Below are 23,752 nucleotides of genomic sequence, written 5' to 3'. Positions count from 1 at the left end.
TGGTGGGACAAGGAAATGGCGATCTGAGTGCATTTTGTGTTAGCACGCCGAAAAGAAATGTTGCGCATTTAAAAGTTGGAATTAATTGTGTTCATTGAGGCATCCGTTTGGATATTGGAATTGGATATTTGGGGAGTTGTCTCGATGCCGTTTAGCGGGATTTAATTGATATCCACTTAATTGGTGCTTTGGTCTAGCACGCGGCTTGGCCGGGTTTTATGCAACAAGGCGTTTATCGGCATTTATTTTGATCATCCGCTTCAGGTCGAAGGTAAGAGTCATTCCTTACTCTTTTGTGGTCATTTCGTTATTTCATACGGGGTATATTTGCAGCGGATTTGGGGACGGATCTACATTACCACGTGAATCTAGTATTTGTTTTGTCACTTATCGGCGTGGGAACAGTCGTGGGTCTCGTGTAATCAGACTGGAGATTTGGTATTGGATGTGAGCTGCGAAGGATATGTAAAACTGTTCGAGTTCGAGTTCCGGGGAGACCTGTTTAACTGTGATTGTCTGTACCGCATGGAGGGTTATTTGTCGTAACGTCGGAGGAATTTTATGCATGGCTGTAATTGAGGGAAGCCGTTAACTGGGTGGAATCGTCGTGTACCAAGTTCGAGCGCGACACCTGTCCGAGAACTTGATCGTTCTGGTCGGAGACAGCTCCGAGACATCGTTGCCGATTTTGCTGTTCACCGTTACCGTCCCATTGCGATCCCTTCGAGTTTACCGATAGGCGAGGACCCGCACAGCTAAGTGGATTGTTGGTTGTTTCGTGTACATGCTGGTGACACCTCTGGAAAACGTTACTTTTGATGCGAGGTTTGGAATTTCACGTAAATTATTACTAGCAGAGAATCTGATAGATTCTATTTAGCTGTTGGCTTAACCCGACTTGTTAGTAATTAGTTGAAGTCCTTCGTATCTCAAGTAAGATACTGGGAGATTGTTGGTTGTGTAATTAATATTGGAACCTGGCATAGCCGGTTAAATGTGACGATTTTGAGTTCACTTAATTAACATACCTATTGAATAGCGTCACTGGCATAATCAAGTACATTTATTTGTGTGTCACATATTTTTCTTGTTGGAAATTATTTGTTTCCTTTATTAGGGTGGGGACCAGTGATAGCTGCTGGTAATTGTCATAACACTTAAGGGGTTTTATATATGTTATTTATGCATGGTAGATTTTTAATATGGGTAACCTTCTGTGATTTCGCACTGTGGTAAATCTGATATTATATTTATTTATTGAATCTTGTGTGTTGGGTGGCAGCAAATCAGGCGGCCCCAAATTGATTATTTGTGATGCATCACCAGGTATCTTAAATATTTATGTGTAACTGATCGGTGTAATAGCTCGTATTGCGTACATTTGCTTGGTACGTTTTTGAGGTAGCAGTTAAATCGGAAATCCGATATTATTCCCTGCTACTCGGGTGTTCGACGTCGAAGTCATAGGGGGGTTGATTGTTGTCCTTTAAATTTTGGATTATTTATTGCTTGTTGTTATTTTAAAAGGGGGGAGGGAGATTTTTGGGTACTTGATTCGGCGACCGTTTAATTGGTTTGTGTGGTACGAGTTGCAGATTCTATTATTTACTCTTGTTATTACTTACAATTTTTTTTTTTTGGAGATTTGTTAAATAGTTATTAAAGAGGGCTAGTCAAGTTGTATGTATTTGTGTTCTGATTGCGAGAGTGTGTGAGTACCCTGGGTACGTGAGCTGTCGCTCGATTCTTTCTTTAAATTATCATCTACGGACCGACTCCCGGTACTAGAGCAGCGGTTGGGAATCCGAGTCGGTGGCGCCCACAACTTTTTGTATCACTTTTAGGATTTGGTTCCGGCCAACGTGGAACCCCACCCGTCTCCCTGAGCTAGAGCAAGGGTGCGCTGCCTATACTTATTTGAGTCGAGTTGACAGTGAGAGGAGGAATTGCAGGTAGGGTGGTAGCGCCATAGGTGACTGCATTATTATTTGGTTACTGTATTCTGCTTCGGCTATTTGCCAAGTTGGCGTTGAATTTGTTTCACTGCTACTAGATCAGTGTTAATTTGAACATACAGGGTTATCAACTGTCACAAAAGTCCCTAGTTTAATACGGTAAATTGAGCAGCCGAAATTCCAAGAATTCAGTAAAGCAAAGTAGAGAAAATAGTATATTACACTTGTTTAATAAGACGTATTATCACACTCGTTCCATTGAAGCACTCCTCGCTACGCTCGTCGTGCTTCAAACACACTCGTGTGATAATACAGCGTCTTATTAAACTCGTATAATAATATACTATTAAAAAATGAAAAAAACTGATTTAAATAAAACCCGTTACTATTGCCAAACTTGCGACATAGAACAGCTTAATAGAAACAGTACATAAATACCGTCCTGAGACTGAGAACTCTTTCTCGTGTCACCAGCAAAAACTACTTACTTACTTAGAGTCTTTTTTGATCACTCGAGGTAAATACCGTCGACCATTCAAATACTGACCGCGAGGAAAGCATTTGAAATACATACTTAATTAAAGAGATTCAAGAGAACGACATTTACGCAAAGAAAACTGTTACTAAGGTCTCTTTCTGTTTTCTAGGCAGAGGCTTCTGAAACGAATCATGATTAATCGTCATCTAGTTAAGATCGGAAATCTATTGTGGAGATAATTAGGTACGTGTAAACTTAGTTGTTATTCTTGGCCCTAATTGCTTTTAACATTTTTATGGCTTTCAAACTTTGTGTTCAAAGCATATGGTTAACGTTAAACAAGCGCAGAACTCTATTGCTTATGCTAAAAGCATTATATTTTATGCAACACTCCTTTGTAAATCGATGGTGTACGCGAAGAACCTGCTATCGTTGTTAATGAATCAAGTGAATTGATTAATAAATAAGTTTTTTATTTATAACGGTAAGCTTTAATTTCAATTGGTTCATTAATACCGTTCTGATAATGTAAAACATGGTGTCGTTACGGGGATGAGTTTATTCGCGTAAATTTGGCAATACGAAAACAAACGGCTCTGCAAGTTATTAACGGCAATTTACTCAGGTATATACAACACTCGAAGTTATATACTCGCTCTCTTCGCAAAATTAAAGTCGGCGATAACACAATGTTTTCTTTGCTGCGCCATGGAAAACGGAACGAATGCATCAATTTATATGTTTTTTTGCTCCTAGTTCACCCGATAAAATTTCACGAACTAAATGTACGTATTCGCTTTCAAAGTCCCACTGCGAATCTTCGCAGTTACGCAAATTAATATTCTCGCACCTAAGTCTCGCGTGCTTGTTCTTGTAGTTGAGCTAATAATGTCGGCTCTACCGTTGCATTAGTATTTCACCCGCTAGAAAAGCCGAAATGACACACTGTTGGAGCTAGAACTGCGTTTTACTCGAAACGCACACCTTTCTCACTCTTATCTCTAGACATAATTTCGTACACGTTTACTATAAAGCGGTATATGTGTATGTTTCCCACGATACACTTACAACGGTATGCTCTTGCGCATCTAGCGTGACGTCACGTGCGAACAAAACCACAGAATATAGAGCAAAATTACGCTTCTTAGATCGACAAATCACACTGATTTGTGTAGAGATCGTCGCGTCTGGTTTTTCTGGAATTTCGTGATCGTATGAAATAAACTCTAATAAAAAATATTGGCCCTAAGCATGAAGTGCGACTTTTTCAGTAAATTTATGTACTTAATGCGTTATCAAAAGGTCGTATCTCTCTTCCATTTCCCTTTTATTTTGATTTTCATTATTACGTGGTAGTTTTAAAGTAGACAATGCATCAGGTTTCAAATGTCCGCTGTTGTCAAAAGTAGGTATAATTATGAAGTCGATCCCTTAGCGGTGCTTCAAAACGGCTTGCTTCAGAATGTTCAGAACAAATACAGGCTATAGAATTAAACAGCAATGGAAAGACTTAAATACACCACTTAATATTAATGTAACACCATTTTTCAAGTTAATTTTGTCCTTACGACGACTTGCAACAATCCATTTTAGAGAAAAGTCTTCAATTTTCGGAAATCGAAAGTATTTTATTTTCGTTCCTTTTGTTTTTCTATTAGAATTGAGCCACTACTTATAAGTTCGTGGCCACTACACAACCTGGCATTTTGGAATTTTCACCATGATTAATTAGCTATTAACAAATTAACGCTAAAGCTCGTACATACACCTGATAAGTTGCAAACTGTCACGCGTGACATGTCTACTGGGTCGGGCCTTGCGTAAACATTTGAATTTTGGCGCCACACGTTCGCAGGTGACGTAATGCGCAGTAGAAAACGCGTTTGAGAAAAATAATGAGCATACCGTGTATAAGTGTATCGTGATGTTTCCCATGTTTAACGAAAAAATAAATTTCAAAATTGCAACCGTTACATCCTTTATTCAAGAAAATTTCCTGAGGTATCCCTTAAACGGATAAAATGTTCTTCAGTATAAACACTGCCTTCAATAGTCTTATTTATAAGTCTGTTGACTATAACAAATCTATTAAAGTAGTCAACAATTATAAAGGAATCTAATTTATTTATAGTAATAAACTTAAAGGAGACATCTTCTGGGAATTACGGGACATGAGTAAATTCGAACGAGTATTTTACCACTAATGTTACTAACGTTCCGTCAATGTTCTTTTTATATCTTAACGCTCTGCATCGTGAAATTAAACGGTGGTTATAAATTCCTGCAACTACACTTCGCATATTATGTGCCAATCAAACCAGACACAGTTCAGTAGAACCTTTTAACGGTTTCAGGATGAAAAATGGTTGCCGTGTTACAAGATATCTAGCTGTTGGCAATATGCGATATTTTTTGCCAGTAGGGTAGGGTGCTTTAACCCTTACCGATGATATCGATATTCTCGATTATGGATTTGATCACATTGATAGGCAATTACCGAATGCGAGAAGGCTGCTTCGAACTTGCCTTCATAGGTACATTTTCGTGAGTTGTAACTGCGTGGAACTCTCCCAACAAAGTGGATCAGTTTTTTTAGTGGGCTATTGCAACCGATTTTTTTTAACGAATTAAAAAAGGCGCAGTTTAATCATTCGTCCTGTCCGTATGGATGAGCCCTTAAAGAATTTTTTTCTGGTTTGAAGCGTTTACAAAGTCTATACCCAGGCAAATACTTTTTTGGTGGTTGGATGATTTTTATAGATGCGTTATTAAAGGGAAAAAAATTCCGTGCAGGTTTTATTGATACAACGTGGTACGATCGTTTCCGTGAGTAGCAATCGACTTCTAGTTAGGTAATTGATATAATGTTTCATATTCCCTTGCTGAACAAAAAAGTTTTGGTTGTTGCCTCATTCAAGCATTAAAAATGATACCTATAATAGTAATTAATTGCAGCAAATGAAAACTGTCAACACAGAGTCGTGTAAATGAAACAAGAATTTGTCTATGCCTGGCACATTTCTCATAAACGCCATTCAATTGAGCGGTTTAAAGGCTCAAAGCTTCCAAATATTAATTTATCTTTTCAACAAAATGTTCATATACAAGACTGCTTAGGTATAGCGCTGTCGTTTGACGCTTTATAAACGTGTAGGATACGCGGGGAAACAATGAGTCTCGTTTGCCTTTCTCTGAGCTTTTTCTCGGTTCGTCATTGTTGGATAGGCATCTATTGTTCGCAAATTATTTCCCCAATATGCACATTGACTTAATAATAGTAGATCAGATACCTACAGCACGCCATACCTATTTAATTTTAAAGCCCTCTGAGGGGGAAAGAATGGAAAGAACTGATGGGAGGAATTACAATACCTTCTTGAAAGTTCATTTTTCAAGAGTAATCACATCCTGAGTGAATTACGCTTTCTGGGAGGATCTTGTTTGAAACGGTTTTCTGCGAAGCAGAGGCAAATTTAACAATTTTTCTTGAACGAAAATATGCGTTACCGGAATATTGACGATGAGAAAACGAACAGCTTCAATGTCCGAAGATACCCGACCAACAAGGACAGTGGCGTGCAGGACGGCACTGAATTTACCAGAAATGACGATAAATTATAGCAGTAGATTTTAAACCTACTCCAATTAGTTCAATTATATTTCAAATATATAACAACCAAGTTATAATTAAAGTAAATTATGCGGGGGTAAGGCCCCTTGAAAAACACCTTGCCGTGTTAATAGAGAATCCTCCCGAGGGTAGCTTATCCATCCACCTGGTATGATCATCAGACGAGATCCAAACGTCAACTAATATTTAAAAAATATACATGATCACCTAGCGGGAAACCGAAACGGAACCAACGTAAATTTAAGACCCGCGTCTGTTCTTATCGCAGAAACTTGCTATAACCCACACTATTCAAACCCGTCTGGTTATTTCCATACTAATTGCATATTGCATAAATGAAAATTTACGCGGACCTTTTTTTTATTTAGAACTCATTCTTACACTTCATTAATCATATTCCCCTTGCTTGTATTCTGTCTTATCCCCAGCTTTCTTTTTCATTAATTCCTTTATTTGTATGTTTGCTCCATTATCGCCTTGCGTATGGCAAACCAGACGCGTCTTCCATTCTTCCCTTCCACCACTTGCAGTTCTTATTGTTCTCCTTCCACTTTTGAAAATCATTTCACCTTGGATTTTTCAACCTTTACTTTCATTCCATTTTTTTCCAGTATCTCTCATTCATCCCACAATTACCTTCATTTCTTTTTTCTTTTTTGTCATTATTACTGTATTGTCCTCGTGTGGCAGTGACCATATCTTCTTTCTTCCTACTACCATTCCTTCACATTAACCTTCTCTTTATTTTATCCGTGTCTTTTGTATGCAGGGTAGGTTGTTTATCGTACACAGCATCAGAAGCAAAAGAAATTGAAAAAAAAGGTTTTTTTTTACATTTTCACGTAGAACTCAGCGGCATCGAAATAATTTTCATAGCCACTACAATTTTTGAGAAACAAGTTTTAATGTTTTTAATGTGAGCTATTTCATACCATCGTTATTAAGTTTGGTATTTTTCCTTCGGTATCATGATTCGGTGCCATGAAAATAAGTGGACATGAAAAAGTTCTAAACTTTGCGCTATTTTTTTGCAACTTTTTATAATAATGAAGCTATCTGAAGGTCGATTTTGGTTTTCCATCGAAATGTACTACTAAGGCGATGGACTATGGCAAACAATAGCATGATTCAATTCTTAGGCACGTTATTTCTTATGCAATCCACATAGGAGCCCTAACTAAAGGATTCCTTTTTTAGCGCATTTTCACAAAAAAAAAAATGCGCTATTGTGGCCATTTTGTCCGTCCGTCCGTCCGCTCGTTCGTTGAGACGCTACTAGTTCTTTATCTTAGGAGCTATTGTTCTACTTTTTTCGCTATTTGGTTCGTTATGGTGTCGAGGTCAAGGAAGGATTTTGTATTGCTGTCTGTCGTCTGTCTGTTTGTTTAGAAATGTCCGATCGCTTTGACATCTCCGTTAGTTATGAACTGAATTGCACGAAATTCAATATGGGCTAAGCTTTGGCCATATAATACGCAATGCCAAAAGTTGAGTCAAATCGATTCAAAATTCACAGTACCCTTTTCGCATCTCGACCATTTATAAACCGAATTGCAAACTTTTTTATTTATAAAAGTATTTGAATGAAATTTGATACATAGGCACTAGGAATAAATGAAAATCTAACGCCAGTTTCAAAATTTGGTTTTGCGCATGCGCAGTGCCAACTTTTTTTATTTATGGATGAATTTAAACGAAATTTGATACATAGGCACTTGGAATAAAGGAAAATGTAACGTTAGGTTCAAAATTTAGATTTGCGCATGCGCAGTTCCAACTTTCTTATTTAGAAAGGCATTGAAATGAAATTCTTCTTATAAACTGAAATTGACGTAGCACGTCAAAAATGGATCGCACATTTGCAACGCTATCTTTCATATATGTGGCCGGATTTTTACGATTTTAACAGAAGTTGCATCTTATAAATGGGAAATGAATGCAAGTGGAAATGCGCTTTTTGTGAATTTTAATTTTGCCTTACTACCCTATCAGACGCCTCCTTAAAATCTATGAAAAATGTCTTTTGCTCCATTCTTCCTTAGATTTTTTTCTCTAGTCGGTCTTGAACATATACCCTCTTTTAAATTCATTTCGTATTTCCCCCAGTAACCCCTTCTCTTCCACTTCTTTTTCCAACTTCTCATTTGGCACCATCGCGCATATACTATACGCTATCACCATAATCGTAATTCCCCTTTAAATTTCTATATGATCTTTACCTTTACGGTGATGTAATAACCCTTCCCTCCGCTCTTTTGATAGTTCTTCTCCCTTTCATATATTATTAGTTTCGTCCTCTTTGTGTCATATCTGGGGCGTATGTCCCTGTCACCTTTCTTCTCTTCGACCTCTTGAATTGAAGTTCTATCTTTTCGCTTGACATCTCTTCTCCACCCTTCTTTCCATTTTCGCTCATTTGGCCCGCTTCTTTTAAAACTGAATCACTTCTGTTCTTTGGTAGCACCTTGGTAAAGTGCTTTTTTTCCGAACGCTTGTCTCTATTTCTCCCACCTTTTCTCCTTCTCTGATTTAATGCCCTTGATTTCTTCTTCATATGCTCTATCTTTATTTCTGCTGTGGATGTTGTTTGTTTTCTCGCCTTCTAAAACATTGTTTCGTGTCCTCTTTCTCTTTTATCCTCTTCTTCTATTGTCAATTTCGGGTTCCTTCCATCTTTCTCTCCTATCTTCCCTTTCCTCTGTCGTGCTTTTCCTTTCTTACTTTCTCCGCTTCTTCACTTTTTTCCTCTTAGTCTCTTTTCTTACTAATCCCTTTTCTTCTCATTCTATTTGTATTTCTCATATTTCAACATTATGTATCTTACCTTCTTGCTCCTCATAATTTCCCTTTTTCCTCATGTTAATTATACGACTGCACTTTCTACATTAAATCTTTGGTAATGATTATTTTCATGAAACGTGTTATTTCAGTTCAGTGGAATTTTCAAGGAAGCAAATGGAGTTTGAGTACTTTGCAAGAAGATACGAATTTGGGGCGCGTGGTTTGTTTGATTGTGGTACAATAAGATAGGCGTTACCAAGGGTCGAGATAGAAGAATACGAGACTAGTGTTAGATTGACAAAGAGCTAGTAAATTAATAAATTAATGAAGTTGCAAATTTGGCGGAAAGATTCAATAACGTATAAACTTACGAAATCACATTAAATTAATTTTATAGATAATCCATAATTTAAAATGTGTCCATATCCGTATATGACTCAGCTACCAGAATTCGCGCACAGGAGAACCGTACGAGTTTAAATTAAAAGAAAATCATGGTAGATGTGTATAAACAACATTTTAAATTGTTCTTTATGTTGCATAAGAAGTTCTTTTATTTCATTTGTGTGTGATTAAAACATTGATGGTAATAAGAAACTTGAGTTTAATTACATCTCACGCTTCTGTTTCACAATTATTATTATGTAAAACAGATCCTTATCCGTGTCATTGTGTCAACCCCGCGATATGAAACGAGTTTTTTTGTTTTCATCATTTCGAAATTTTCATTTTGCAAGGAAACAGCAAATAATTTTTATTATTGTGTCCTTTCAGTAGGTACAAATTTAAAAAAACCTAAGTAAACATGATATTGTGTTCAAATAAGCCAATTTCCGTTCCGTGCTCCGATTCGCTCTCTATTTAATATAACTTCAAAGAGACCAATAATCAAAGCAATACTCTATATACATATTGCGTCTACCCCATTAAAATGAACGGTACTTACCCTCATCGCCATAAAAAGTTTTATCCACTCGTCCCGACTGATTTGCTCCCATTTCACCTTTTTTCTGCCTTTAAATGAAGGTATCAGGTCTTCATTTCGAACGTGTACTCCAATTATGACGATTTAATAACAAAAATCGGATATTGAAGCATGGACTTCCATACACATTTCAGAGTCCGAACCGAGTTCCTGTAATCAATATTAAGCGTCATTTAATCAGATTACAGAGTAACCGTAACCTACATCATTACTAGGTAGTGTAGGTTATTTGCACAGGTTCAAGTTCACAAAAGTGAATTATGCCCTTTTAATTAAAAAAAATTGTTATCGCTCCCGAAATTTTAATTGGACAAATGAAGGCAAAATTTAAATTTGGCGACGAATAATTACTGTTAAGTCGCTAATGACAAAACTTAAAAGATCAATTTAAAGTACAAATAAAATTATACCCCCTTTTAAAATTGGAAGTATTTATATACCAATTTACATTTTATTCGTGTTCCCCAAGTATCTCTTGACCCAGTACTGTCGATTAAATCGTCTATTTATGCATCAATTTAGGTATATTCATTCCATCTCGTATTCAATGTAAAATATATGAAATGGTATAAGTACTTATTCATGACTGCAACGTTTAATTAATAAAGTGGAGTAGGAAAAGAGCGCTAGCTTCCTAAAGTTACATTATGGGAATAGTTCAATTAAATGAGAGTCTTAAATTTCAATTCAGAGTTTGCTATATAGTAAGAACTGAACTTTTTAGCGCATTTGTTAAGAATAAAAAAAATGTGCTATGGTTTGCGTTTTCTCCGTCCGTCCGGACCCACTTCTGCGGGTTGCAACTACTTTTAGGAGAATACTTTCCGTTCCATTAATTATAAGGGGGATAGTTTCGCTTTCCTGTATTTGCTTTCCCGTAGACGCCGCTAATTAAATTGTGGTTTGTTGCTTTCATTCTCGCCAGGGAATGTGCCGTATAGTCCGAGCGCCGTAATTTTGTTGTAATACTTCCAAGTAACCGCCGCTATTTGCTGAACTCATCCGATTCCTGCAGCTTCCGTTAACTCTGGTTGAGTTTACCCGAGGCTTCCCACCCGCTGACTTGACCAGAGGCAAGTCCGTATCCCTTGGTGATACTCGAGTCTGTCAATTCCGCCGACATCACATCCATGTTGCCGCAGACTGCCGCTACTTTGGTTCGCTCACGTGATTTAGTTACTATAATTTATTGATTTTTCCTGTAATTATATTATTTTATTTTCATGTCATTTGTGAGCGAACCTACTATAACGAAGTTCGACATACTCCAACGGTTAGGCAACACACCTTACAACTGTAAGAATAGCACTATGAAGAAATTACGAAACGCTCTATGCAACATCGTGATAAGTCTTCGACTTCGACCATTCTGCACAAATGCCGGGAACAGAGATTATCGCAACGAAACTTGCGGGGAAGTTGGCGTAGTCGCTAGATTTCCGAAGACTTCGAGTGTGCACACGTGTCGGTTATTTCCCAACGTTTGTTTTGTTTGTTCTGTTTGATAGTAATAATTTTATACCTTCTAGTACCACCAATTATTAATCTTTGGATTTTGTGTTGCAATTTGCTATTATTTACATTTTGCATAAAATTCAGGTATTTGTTTATTGAAGCATGACGTGCTCCAAGCTTTTGTTTTGAATGCTGTTACCTGAACCACGTTTATTATACTGTACCTACATGTAATTATGCCTTTATATTGTTCGATTAAATATGAATTATGAATTCACGTAGAAATATATTATTAATGTGCCGTTGCCTTGTACGATTCGACTAACCAATTATTCCTTGGAGGAGGTACCTCATACAGTTCCGATTCTTCGCAGCATCATATTGCTTCCTCACCTCGTGCGGATCGCAGCTCTAGCAATACGAAAAAAGAGGCCCCTGATTTTTTACATAACTACTTAGTGCTTGCACTTTTCCTGTTAAATTAATGGTAGTTGGTACTGGAGTAGAGCAATGCAAATTTGAAGTGTTTTTTATATATGCACATGCAATTTACCATTTTACGAACTTTTTGTCTTATTGATCATAGTAATCGGTAACTGTATTTAAAATCTTAGATTTTTTTTCTGTCGAACAGCGAATTTCTATAGAAAAGTGTTTCCTAATTTTGATGAACGACGCTGAGATTCGTTATTTAACCTTTAAAGATCGTATGGATTGAGTCATGAGGTAAAGATTATTTCGACATACACCCTGTATACGTTATCGTAAGAAAACTAAATGTAGTGAATGTACATATAAATGTGGAGCAAAAAACCTCATATTTTACTCACAAATCCCCTATAACTCATAAAAGTGAATGTGTTTCTTCAGTATAATTAAAGGGGCAGTGCTTTCTAGATTTCTTTTGCGCCATATTTATGATGTGCACTTTGACATTCTCTTTTATCGGCCTCATAAACTTGGAACATGCAAATCCTGTTTTCGGCAGACAAACTAGTTTGTATTAGTGTACTCGGTAAAAGACTGACAGGTTACAAATCTAGGTAAATCTGTGTGAGGGAAAAGAATCTAAAACAAATAGCTTAAAGCTTTATTTTTAAGTAGATTTTTTCTACAACACCTCCTACAATGTCTGTGGTGCAAATCGACTGAATTGTTTACTTTCGATAAAATACGATACGTCAAAAATGATTCAAGGCACAGTTCTTACCACCAACAGAAAGAAATTCATTTCAATTAGTTGTGTGATTATCGTCATTCAGATAAATTATACTTTTGGTAAAGGGAGCTACTCTAATCACTTAAGGAAGCTGTTAATAGTACGTAAATTAATTACATGATTTATTGACCTATATCAAATGAGAATTTATAACTGTTCTGAAATAGATTAGTTTACTACTCATCACTTCAGCACTTATGTTAGATAAAATTAAACACGATTCAATTTTCTCGTACAGCTTTAAAAGTGCAGATAGCACATCATATTTCCCGGAAAAAATGCGTCACATTCGCTTTTACTCCTTATCGCCGGAGATTAATGGAGTCTTGATGGCGCCCTGATGTCGCTTAATACAATTCGCTACAATAGTCTCATCTTTCACATGACTATTCATCGATCAGCACTGCCTTAAAAACAACACAACTAGCAGTAAATAAGGTATACGTGATAGATGTATGTAGCGTATATGGGTGGAAGATTGATATTGGTTATAACTTGAAAGATACTCAAACTTAGTACAAGGTAGGGTTGCACCTTCAGAATAAGCCAAGTTTATAAGTTACCCGAACACTATACTATCAGTATAAAATGTTAACAGTTAGATAAAATGACAAATTGAATTACATTGTACAACTCTATATTTGGAATGAGGAACTGCTCACGGCATGATCATAAAGAGTAAGATCACGTCTCATTTTAATCACGTGCAGGACTTCGTTACTGCTCCTTCAAAATAAGCGCACCCTGTTCTGGTGTACAAGGCATCGTGAATTTAATTTAATTAATATGTGAACTGAGGCGTAACTTAATTTAATTACCTCATTTATTTATTATTAATGAATTTATAAGGGCACTTAAATTGATTGATTTCTAACATTTAATTATTTATCGCTTATTGTACTCAAACTTATAGCAACCAACAAGCGCGAATAACTATTTATCACTTCGGCATCCATGATGGAACTATAACTTCTATTCCAATCTCGAATAAACCTATCCGATTCCCCCGAAATCACCCGTCACACCCGCTTTAATTCTTTGTTACCGGTGCCTAATCCTTTACCGACTTAATGGCGCCTTGATATCGCTCTAGAAAATTCGCTACACTACTCTAACGAAACTTGTTGAAGCTCTGATTAAAACTGTTTTAACTAAAGACGATAATTAATGCAGAGTGTATACAAAATTCACGGCGGTAATGCATTAATTTATGACATCATAGTAACTAACTAATAATAACTCATACCGCCAATTCAATAGTGTCAAGAAACGCAGGAAATTCAAACGATCCTTATTATTTTTGGAGCACCCGATATTATTTCATTTTTTAACTGGAATAAAGCGAATTGGAGGCCGTTAAAAAAAAGTTCCGCGTATTGCATTTTTTTTAGGTCGAATTCATTGTGTAAAAGAGGGGTAGAATGTATTCACAAGAAAGGGGGTCGGTACGGCTCTTTGTTTCAAAGTTTAGGATGTTTCCGTGAGGAAACAAAGTTGTGCGGTTACCCGAATTTTCTAACTTTCTTCCGCTTAAAATATGATAATCGGTCGTCAATATGTTTAACGACGCCGACGTTTATATTCTTAAGAACTCCGTTAAGGTAATTGAAAACTTCGTTATCTATAGAGATCGTAACAATTTAACATATTTTATGGTGTAGTAAATACAAATTAAAATAGTAACAATGTCGATTACCGCTAATGTTAAAAGTTTTAATGTTTAGTTGGGATTATTGATTCTGTAGGATACGATCATAAAAAAATTAATTTCGTGCAAAATTTTACCACTGTTGATGTAAGGGTAATAAAAGCAGAAATCATCGAGGGTAATATTAATATCAATTTTAATTGAAAATCTATCGTAGTCAAGGCGAGTATATCCGCAAAAAGTACGCATTAAACTTTTTAAAGGGAGGGTATTATTTTGTAAGTTTAAAGCATCCAGTTTACGTATCTAGCTTTGAGCAGTCTTTCAAAAGTAATGAAATTGTTATCACTGTTCAAAGACTGTGTATAGCGGAGAATGTTTTTGTTTCAGCGAAATGACTTCTGCTTGCATTGGCTTTTAAACAAGCAAAAATGTCGTCAGATGGATTTCTCCTTTGGCAGGAAGCAGCAATTTAGAAAAGTGGATAGTGGAACGCTTTAGGCAATACGAATGGACCTCCCGTATTACCAACTGAATTGGATTACTTGTCGAATATTGATTTCGAAGGGTTGTTGACGCATCTTGATTCAGGTGTAACGAAACACCAGTTTCTAAGACATGCAACAAATTTGAGTGAGCCTGTGAGTGCTGTAGAAGGCCACCGGGTATTTGGAACCGATATTTTTTTATTTAACAGTGTTTTGTGCGCTGAATCTAGTCCCTTTCCCCGAGGTTAGTTTTTTTTTATATATATTTCTATTGTTATTTATACAGGGAATAAAAGCGTATTATTATTATTATATTATAGGTATAAATTTATTTGTTTTGTGTAGGATTTAAGGTAAATGTTCGAATTTATAGAATGGTGCTTCAGCCGTCGATACCGTCAACAAAAGCAGTAATTAAGTCACCATTTGAAACCGGCCTCGGCAAGATATTAAAATTATTCTTGCAGCTTTCGAAAGCTGCTATTAGTTGGAAGATAATGATGAATTAGTATTTTGATGTTAAGTAATTACTAACCATTTTGGTTAGCTATACGATCCAAAAGAATTCTGTTTTTAATTAATTACCGCCGATATCGGAAAAATCTGGGATCGATATCAGAGTTCAAGTTTTATAAGCGCGCTTCTTTCAAGACTACCTTCAACACCGACTGATGGTTTTTCTACAACTCATTAAAACGTCAGTCATTAATATGGCGCATTCAAACTTCAATATGCGATAATCCTAAGCCTAATTGGAGTTCAATTTCAAATCGGCAATACCTCTCTATCGCTCTTATCGCTGTCTCCACGGCGAATACTTGTTTCTATCCTGCATTTTACTTACTATTGGAAACTAATAATTAATTAACAGCGCTGAAATCTCAAAATATTAATTCGCCTTCATCTTCCAACTAATAACAGCTGTTGCAAGTCGCAAGAATAATTGTAATATCTTGTCGAGACTGGTTTCAAATGGTGACTTAATTACTTTTTTTGTTGGTGACGACGATTAATCATCATTCTATAAATAGTTCAGACGCCACAATCTTCTTTGTAACGAAGTCCAAATTTACATTGGTTCCAAATGCCCGGTGGCCGTCTACATAGTGATTACTAAAAATTTTTACATGTTTCGACATCAAGACGGGTGCTTCGTTACACATGCTTACTCTGTTTTAATTAGTTGAACTTATGAATTATCCACAATAACAGATTACCGATATTTCAGCAATGTATAAATTTACCCTTGTAACTTACGGTTTTAAGAGCAAACAAAAACTTTAATTGCCATTAACCTTTTGACCGGTAGCCGCTTTGTTCGTAAATTTTTTCCGCTTTTTATAAACAACTTGGATGCACAACTTTGATTAATGAATGGATTTTTTACGTAACTTGCCACTACAAATATGGCTCAACGGAATATGTTGCACCTTGGACACAAACACTTTCGTAGTAACAATTTATTTGAACACAAACACCATTATCCAAATATATCTCAAAACGAGAAAAGGTTCGCTTCTTTATTAATACAGCATTCACGTTTGAAAATTACATACAGTAACCATACGATCGTTTCTTTCAGGTAACAAACTTCTCTTTCGGCATAAACCAGTTACGTTATATTAGTTTACTTCTGCTGACAGCTAGTAGCGAATTTACACCCACGTTCATTAAATTTGCTAAAAATGGCGGCACTGTCTCCGGTTGTGAGAACAACGATTGCCTACACACTGCAGTTATACGATCTTCGGTTCGAACTTTGAATTAATAATAACGTTTTACGCGATCTATTAAACCTTTCGTGTTCACAATATGTAAATTTGCACTGGAAATTTGGCTAAAAACAATATGCGGTTGAAAAAGATAGCGCTCAACCGACATAGATTCCCTGAGAAAATTTTAGTGAAAATCCCGCCCTCCCACCAGATTTTTACTTAAATATCTCGCCGGATCCATGTATGAAATGATTCCCTTTTCCCTAAACGTAACTTTTGTGGAAAACGTGCCGATTAATCAATACAAATACCGCATTTTCGTCACGTACTCGACTTTTCGGAAAACAGAACGAAACTTTCTGGTCTGTGAGATCATGGCAACACTGTGACGTTTCAACTGTTATCTACTCGAAGACTTGTTCTTTATCGTAAAGTTTGTTTTTCTTTAATACATATTAATAATGTTCTCTCCTTATGAAGCGGTACGCGTATAAAATTTCTCTTTAAAACCTAAAGCGAAGACCTGTTACTGGATACTGATAGGTAAAACAATTACGGAAGTTTTTCAGCTGTAGCTCCAAACGAAAAGTTTGAGACCACTGATTTATTCAGCGAAAACGTTTGTCTGAGTCCCCTATATCCCCACTGTTTTTCTCCTATATGGATCTTTGTAGTATTTTATCTGGTCCTCAAAATCCCTATTTATTTGCCGCCTGTCCCATTCAGCCACCGCAAATCAGTCGCGTGAAAGAAAACTTTGATATAACGAATCCAGAAATTTTGAAAATGCAAAATGTTTGTTTAAATTTTATCGCTTTTGTATTTTATTCAATGTAGATAAGGTGTTAGAAGTAAGACACATCTGGTCGTTTGCGATAAGAAGTTTTATTACTAGACAAAATCTAATTAACGCACGTGTTTTGGTGCTGACAACGAGGACGCAGGTGTTTCGGGAAATTGTGCGTTTCTTGTTGAAGAGGCTCTGTACATTTGTCGCGGTCCGTCGTTGAGTTATTTGAAAATTCTTAAAAAACGAGTCTATTTTATGGTGGAAGTGGTGTTTCTTTAAATACTAGAGTTAACGAAAAAACGGAAGCTGTTAGTTTGCACAGCGTACATATTTTTTACGCTAAAATACGTCCAGTTAACCCTTATCTCTCATTGTATTCAAATTAAAGGTCTCAATGAAAGGAACCCTTTTCTACCACTACTGCCCTTCATTTTGTCCTCTTATCAAAGTACGGGGTGGAGGGGGAGGGGGTGGAAGTAGTTTTATCCTTCATGGTACTCTAATGAAAGGTCTCGACGAAAGGAATTAATTTCTACCAACCATAGCCCTCCTCCTCGACCTCTTATCGTGATCGGGTATATTCTCTTATACCTCAAGAACGGATTGTCGGAAGAGGGTACTCCCAAAGGGCGATTGAGACGTCTGCAAGAAATATATCCATTGGTGATGTCAAAACAAAAGCTATTTCGGTTAAAAAAATGCGCTTTATCTGCACAAGAGTTGTGCACAATTTATACTTGTGTTTCATAATGAATGTGGTCATTGTCAATCAATTAATTGTGTGCTAATTCAAATTTAAATTGCCCTTTCTGGTTTCGGCGAAGACCTACTGGATTAGTACGTTCTCGGGGCAGCAAAGGAAATTACATTAAGGCTAATTAAGTTTAATTGAAACATGAAAGACTGTTCCTGATTGTTTTATTTGCCAGAATATTAAAAAAAAAGGTTTAAGACTACTGTACCACCTGACAGTGTGCTACCTCAACAATGCTGAAAAACCAACACGAAAGTATATTCGAAGACCCTAAGTGAAGAATAATGGTTCTACTATAAATACTAATTGCTTTTACAAAGCTATCGTTTATTTGTGGCAAGTTGCCGGTCTCGTAGATGTACTTTACCAATTCATGCTTTTAAAGTACACAATTAAAAGGTATTATTATAATCAAACTTTCCAGCTTTAGATATAAGGGGTAATTAAGTACCTACGCAATTCCAAAAAGGTAATTAAGTTGGTATTTTGTATAGCCATTCAAATTCCTTAATTATACAGATTACAACGCAGTTTCATTACACTGATTTTAGTAATTTAATTTCAATTGTAGCCTATAATTTGACTTTTGAAATGTCATGTCCCAAAAAGTTGCAAGCGAAACTAGCATCTAAATATTTTGTTACCCACTTAAAATAGGTCAATTCCCGGTTTTTCTTATTTCGCCTTGTGAAAATACTTATGTAGGTAAGTACATGAAAAATGTATGTAAATAATATCTACCTTTGACCGAAAATAGTTCGCAGAGTAGTAAAATTCAAATTTGACCAAACCTCTACAGAAGGCTGATATTCCGAACATTTGCTAATTTACTCGCGACAAAGGAATTTGAATTTCGAAATTACTAAACGACACCTTTGAGGTGCCGAACCAAATTGTCTGCGTACAGCGACAATGAGAACGATTTAGTAAACGTTCCTGGCCGACTTTGTCATAACGTCGCGTGTAATGGACTCCATTAAAACGAACGAATATATAATATCTCTACGAAGTTTTGGAGTTACGAGTTAAACGGAAGCATAACCTTTGTACATTACATTTATAATTTCGATTCTCCAAAAGTGGACCGAATCTCATTTTACTGAACAGGTATCGGGAGTTTACTCTGCACCGAAAAGTATAAATCTGTTAATGTGGATGTTACGAACTCATACGGGCGTAACATGTGGCATAGCATTTAACGTCAAGCTAATACGAACACGGCTTTCACAATAACCACAATCACGACGTATGGATTGCTCATGTGAACCACAGTTACAGTACACGCCTTTCCCCGCTCTAACCGTGAGCGTTTATCTACCAAACAAACTTTAATTTCCATAGGCTTCATAAATGACTGATGTAACAAAATAACTCCATTGAAACGTGGGCCGTGAGAACAGGCCCTGATAGCGTTGGAGGGAGACCTGTAAAGAATGATGGTCAGAATTATTATTTAGTTAAAGTTGCCCTCATTATTTGTCAGGTGATCTGTCATTTTCACTACACTAGCTGTAGATCGATTGGCGGTTATCACACCTATAATGACATATTTAATTACCTAAATTTAATTTTTCACGTTATTTTTGGACACTTATCTGGATCACTAGATTAAAGAGAGTGTACTCTTTAACTAGATAAATGGTGCCCAACATTTTGTTTGTATTTACTTATTGTGAATTTGTGCCTATTTGCCTACACTTGACTATCATTCTCATAACCTTTCTATTTGGATGCTGAAGGACTTAATTAACCATGTTTTACAGATTTTAGGGGCGGGGGCGTTCTGCCTCTGGCCCATGTACCTGTCACGGTCTATTATCCCTCGAACTATTTCTAAATCCTCACTATTAGTAGTACGTGTCCCCGTTTCATTGTACCTTCTAATTGAAAACGTTATCAAGATCGAGAGATTCCGCTGTCGTGGAAAAATTACCCTAGGGAAGGTCAACGCTGTTTGGTAATGACCGCCCCTGCGTACTTTGGTCAACCAGTCCACTTTGGGATATATAGACGTAGTAGAAACAATGGCAGGTAGAGTAGATACATAAGCAAAATTCACGATACTGACGTAAACACCCACAGAACAATAGCATCTGGTATTCTAACTAGGATGTAGTGGAGACATTAGGGTAAGGCTTGCCGACAAAGGTAAACAGACACCATCGTACTCTCAACAAGCGAAAACACGATGCGTCAGGGTGTCCGACACCCCACACGTTGGACAAATGTCGTCCTCCATGTAACTTTCAGTTTAAAGGTTGTATTGTAAAACTGTTTTGTTCATAAATATTGTTGTGTTATTTTGTTTTAGTTGTAACTTGAAAGAAATTATAGAGCGTCTGGATGTGACAATTTTGTTTAGTTCAATTAATTAACCGGGGGGGTTATTAATAATTTGAGACACAGGATTGCGTAAATTTCATGTTATAGTTTTGGTTCAATTTCTTAGAAGTGTTCTGTTTTTATTTTATTCCTAGAATTTTTTTCGATGTAAATTTCTTTTTAAATTTTATTTGCCGTTAACGAGGTATAGCGCGAAGTAGAGATAAGGTTCTTCGCAGAATTGCCGGGCGTACGTGCCGTTTAGCAAGAAGTTGAAAAATCGACGCTTCGCGTGATTGGCGGACGGGATGTTGAAGAAAGGAGAAGGGCTTTTGGCTTAAATAGAAAATTTTTGAAGAGAGCGGGGCTTTTTAGTCGTTACAAAGCCAACCGGCGCTTCTTCGGTTACGTGATTTTTTGAATTTTGTGGAAGTTTCTTGCGTAGTGGATCCAGGTTTAGTTAGAATTTTTGTCTGCCGTTTAAGAAGAATTTTTGAGAAGTTTAAGAAGTTTGTCGCGTCCTGTTTTTTTTTTTTATTTTGCGGAAACACGGAAGTTTTGAATTTGTGGGTACCCGAAGAGAGAAGACGTCGGTGTTTGAGTGTTTGGTTTGCGTGATTGTGTACGGATACCTCTTTTTATCGGAGTACGTTATTCGGACTAATTTTAAAAGTAAGTAGTAGTTAGTGGTTTGTTTTGTCTTGTTTTGTTTGTAATGTTTGAGTAATTTGTTTTTTTTTTTGTGTGTCATTTATCTGTTTAAAATTGTAACAATTTGTAAAACAGAAATTTACGCAATTTTTTGTCTGAAATTAAACCAGTCATTGCAATCCAGGTTTTGTTTATTAGAGTCAAAGAGAGGTAATTGTCGGCGTCTCTTACTTTGTTTCAAGTTTATTAAATCTGGGGGTAAAGTTTCATATTGGAATTTAAGGGAGGTATTAGCCACCGACCTGGCGAGGTTGCTACCCCTTGTCCGGACGAAGAAAAGGGGTGGTCGGACTCATTTTACGGGCCCTGAGATTTGTGTTTTTAAGAGTTTGTGTGGGATTGAGCTAGTAAGGGTAAGTTGTGTGGGTATCTTTCAGGCTTAGGAAGTTTACACAACAAATTAATTGGCGCCCAATAGCGTGAGGCATCAGGGAAACGCGGAAGTAGGTCGTTTTTTATTGAAAGTTTAAAGTTCATTGTAGGCAGGATTTATTGTGCGACGGGTAAGATTTTATTTGGTATCCGACACGATAAGTTTAAAGGATTTTTTTTAACGCAATTATTTGAAGAGGTTTTTGGTTGTGACAGGTTAAGAAAGGGTTAGGTAGTAACGTTATTGCGAAGGGTAGTTGAGTAGAGACAGGGAAGTTAAACAAAAATTTTTATAAGATTTGGAAAAGAAATAAAAGTGACAGCGAGCGTAGAGACGGTTATTTGTTATATTTTTGTATAATTATAACAGCGTAAATTATTAACAAGAGAAGATTATGGATTCGAAGCCCGAGAGTGGAATTGATGTACCGACGGACGTCAGCGCAGAAATAATACCGGGGTCAGTCGACGTGCCGGAAGGAAAAGGAGAGGTCTCTACAATGGGATTAACGACAATGCAGGAAGGGTTCTTTGCTCAAATGATAACGATGATGAGTGAGATGAGGACAGAGAATAAGCAAATGAATAACCAACTGGGGGACAAATTGAGCGGTCAGATAAAAGAGATAAATAAGAAGATAGAGAACCAGAATAAAACGACAGCGGAATTAAGACAGGACGTGGTGAGAATCATGAACGAGATTAGGCAAGACATGCAGGAGAGCGTCAGAGAGGTAGAAAAGAAGACCGATGGAAATACGAGGGAGATTAGAGAATTAAGGACGGATATGGCCGAGAACATCAGCGTGCTGCACCAACATCACGAAGGGGTGAACAAGCGAGTGATGGAGGTAGAGAACCAGATTAGGATGGAGGTCAGCTACACGCAGCAGGAGTTTGAAAAAGTTGAAAAGGGATTTTGTCATATGCAAGAAGTCTGCAACAAAAATAAAAGTACGAGTGAGGAAGAATTAAAAGAACTACGGAAGGAATTGGAGAATAAGCCGAGACAGGGAGGAATACAGTACGCCAACAATTTTAAAGGGGACCTAGATCGTCTGGAACAGTTCACGGGTAAGGGAAAAGTCCACCCTATGACGTTTCTAAAAATTTTAGAGGCGACGATCCTAAACAACAGGCGAATTTTTGGGAAACTATTCACGAACGTGGACGAAATCAGCTTGATAAGAAGTGTTCTAAAGGAAGACGCGCAGATTTGGTATGACACGGTGGACGAGAAGATTGCCAACTTCGAGTCATTCAAGGAAAATTTTATAAGCCAATACTGGGGCGATTGGGAGCAAAATAAAACACGGGACCAATTAAACATGGGAAAGTATAACCGAAATAGGGGTAGCCGTGTGAAGTACCTGATGGAAAATTATTCACAATTTAAACACCTAGAAAATGGGATACAGGAATCAGTGCTGGTAAGGCGGCTGGCAAAACATTATGAAGAGGAGATTTCCCAGAAGGTCACGAAGGACGACATCACCACGTACGAAGAATTTTTAAGGATGCTCAAACGTTACGACACGGCTGACGAGGAGAAGGACGCCGCCTACGATTATAAGATCAGGGAGCAAGGACGGCAGTATGAAAAACAAGGATACGGAAACCAGTGGAGAGGAAACAGACCATACGGAGCGTATCAAGAAAGGGGTAACCGGATGGAGAATTTGAACCTAAATTACAACAATTATAACAACAATGGAAATTATAACAGGAATGCGAATAATGGGAATTTTAATAGGAATAACAACAATAGAGGGAATTTTAACCGCGAGTTTAATTATGAACAGAAATTCGAAAGGGAATATCAGAAGGACCAGAGGGAGCAGGAGAGAAGACCGGATTATGCAAGAGGAGCCCGAGAAGAGAGACGAGGGGAGGGAAATGCAGAACAGGACAGGAGACGTATTAACCAGATTTTAAAACCGACGCGGGACACCGGAGAGGAAAACAAAATAGAAGTGGTTAGAGCCGAAGTCCATCCACCACCGACGGATTTTTAAGAGGCCGCGCTATTGTCGGATACGTGTACTCGCACCCGAAAGAATTTATTCAAATTGACGACAATAGTGCGGAAGACAAATCGGACAACTTCATTACCAATTTACCAACAATAGGGGTGCTGGTGGAAGGAAAAAGGGCCAAGGCATTGATTGACACGGGGGCGGAAGTTTCTTTAATTTCAGAAGATTTCATTAAAGAAAATTTAGGAAGAGTGGAGAGTTTTACCGTACCCATTAAAGGATTAAAATTAATAACGGCAAATAAGAAAAATTTCGCCAACGTCAAAAGAAAATTTATTTTAGGGATTGAAGTAGGAGGTGAACGGCTGCAGGAAGAATTATTGGTTTTAGCGGGGATGCAGGCGGATTTAATTATCGGGATTGACATTTTAAAAATGTATGATGGAATTGTGGATATAGGAAAAGGAAATGT

General features: G+C 37.1%; 1 protein-coding gene across 2 annotated transcripts in view; it reads right to left on the bottom strand.

Moving 5' to 3' along the window:
• LOC116175917 (serine/threonine-protein kinase 32B) overlaps positions 1-23,752 on the bottom strand; it is a 267,380-nt gene that overhangs the window by 226,147 nt on the left and 17,481 nt on the right. For both annotated transcript variants that reach the window (XM_031494294.1, XM_031494297.1), the window contains exon 2: positions 9,792-9,980. In XM_031494294.1, the coding sequence (XP_031350154.1) occupies positions 9,792-9,843 (52 nt within the window). In that variant the 5' untranslated portion in view covers positions 9,844-9,980. The remainder of the gene's footprint in view (positions 1-9,791; positions 9,981-23,752) is intronic.

The sequence above is a fragment of the Photinus pyralis genome, unplaced genomic scaffold, assembly GCF_008802855.1.
Source record: "Photinus pyralis isolate 1611_PpyrPB1 unplaced genomic scaffold, Ppyr1.3 Ppyr1.4_LG7, whole genome shotgun sequence".
NCBI lineage: Eukaryota > Metazoa > Arthropoda > Insecta > Coleoptera > Lampyridae > Photinus > Photinus pyralis.
The sequence above is the reverse complement of the archived record's forward strand: the minus strand, read 5'-3'. Positions and strand labels throughout refer to the sequence as shown.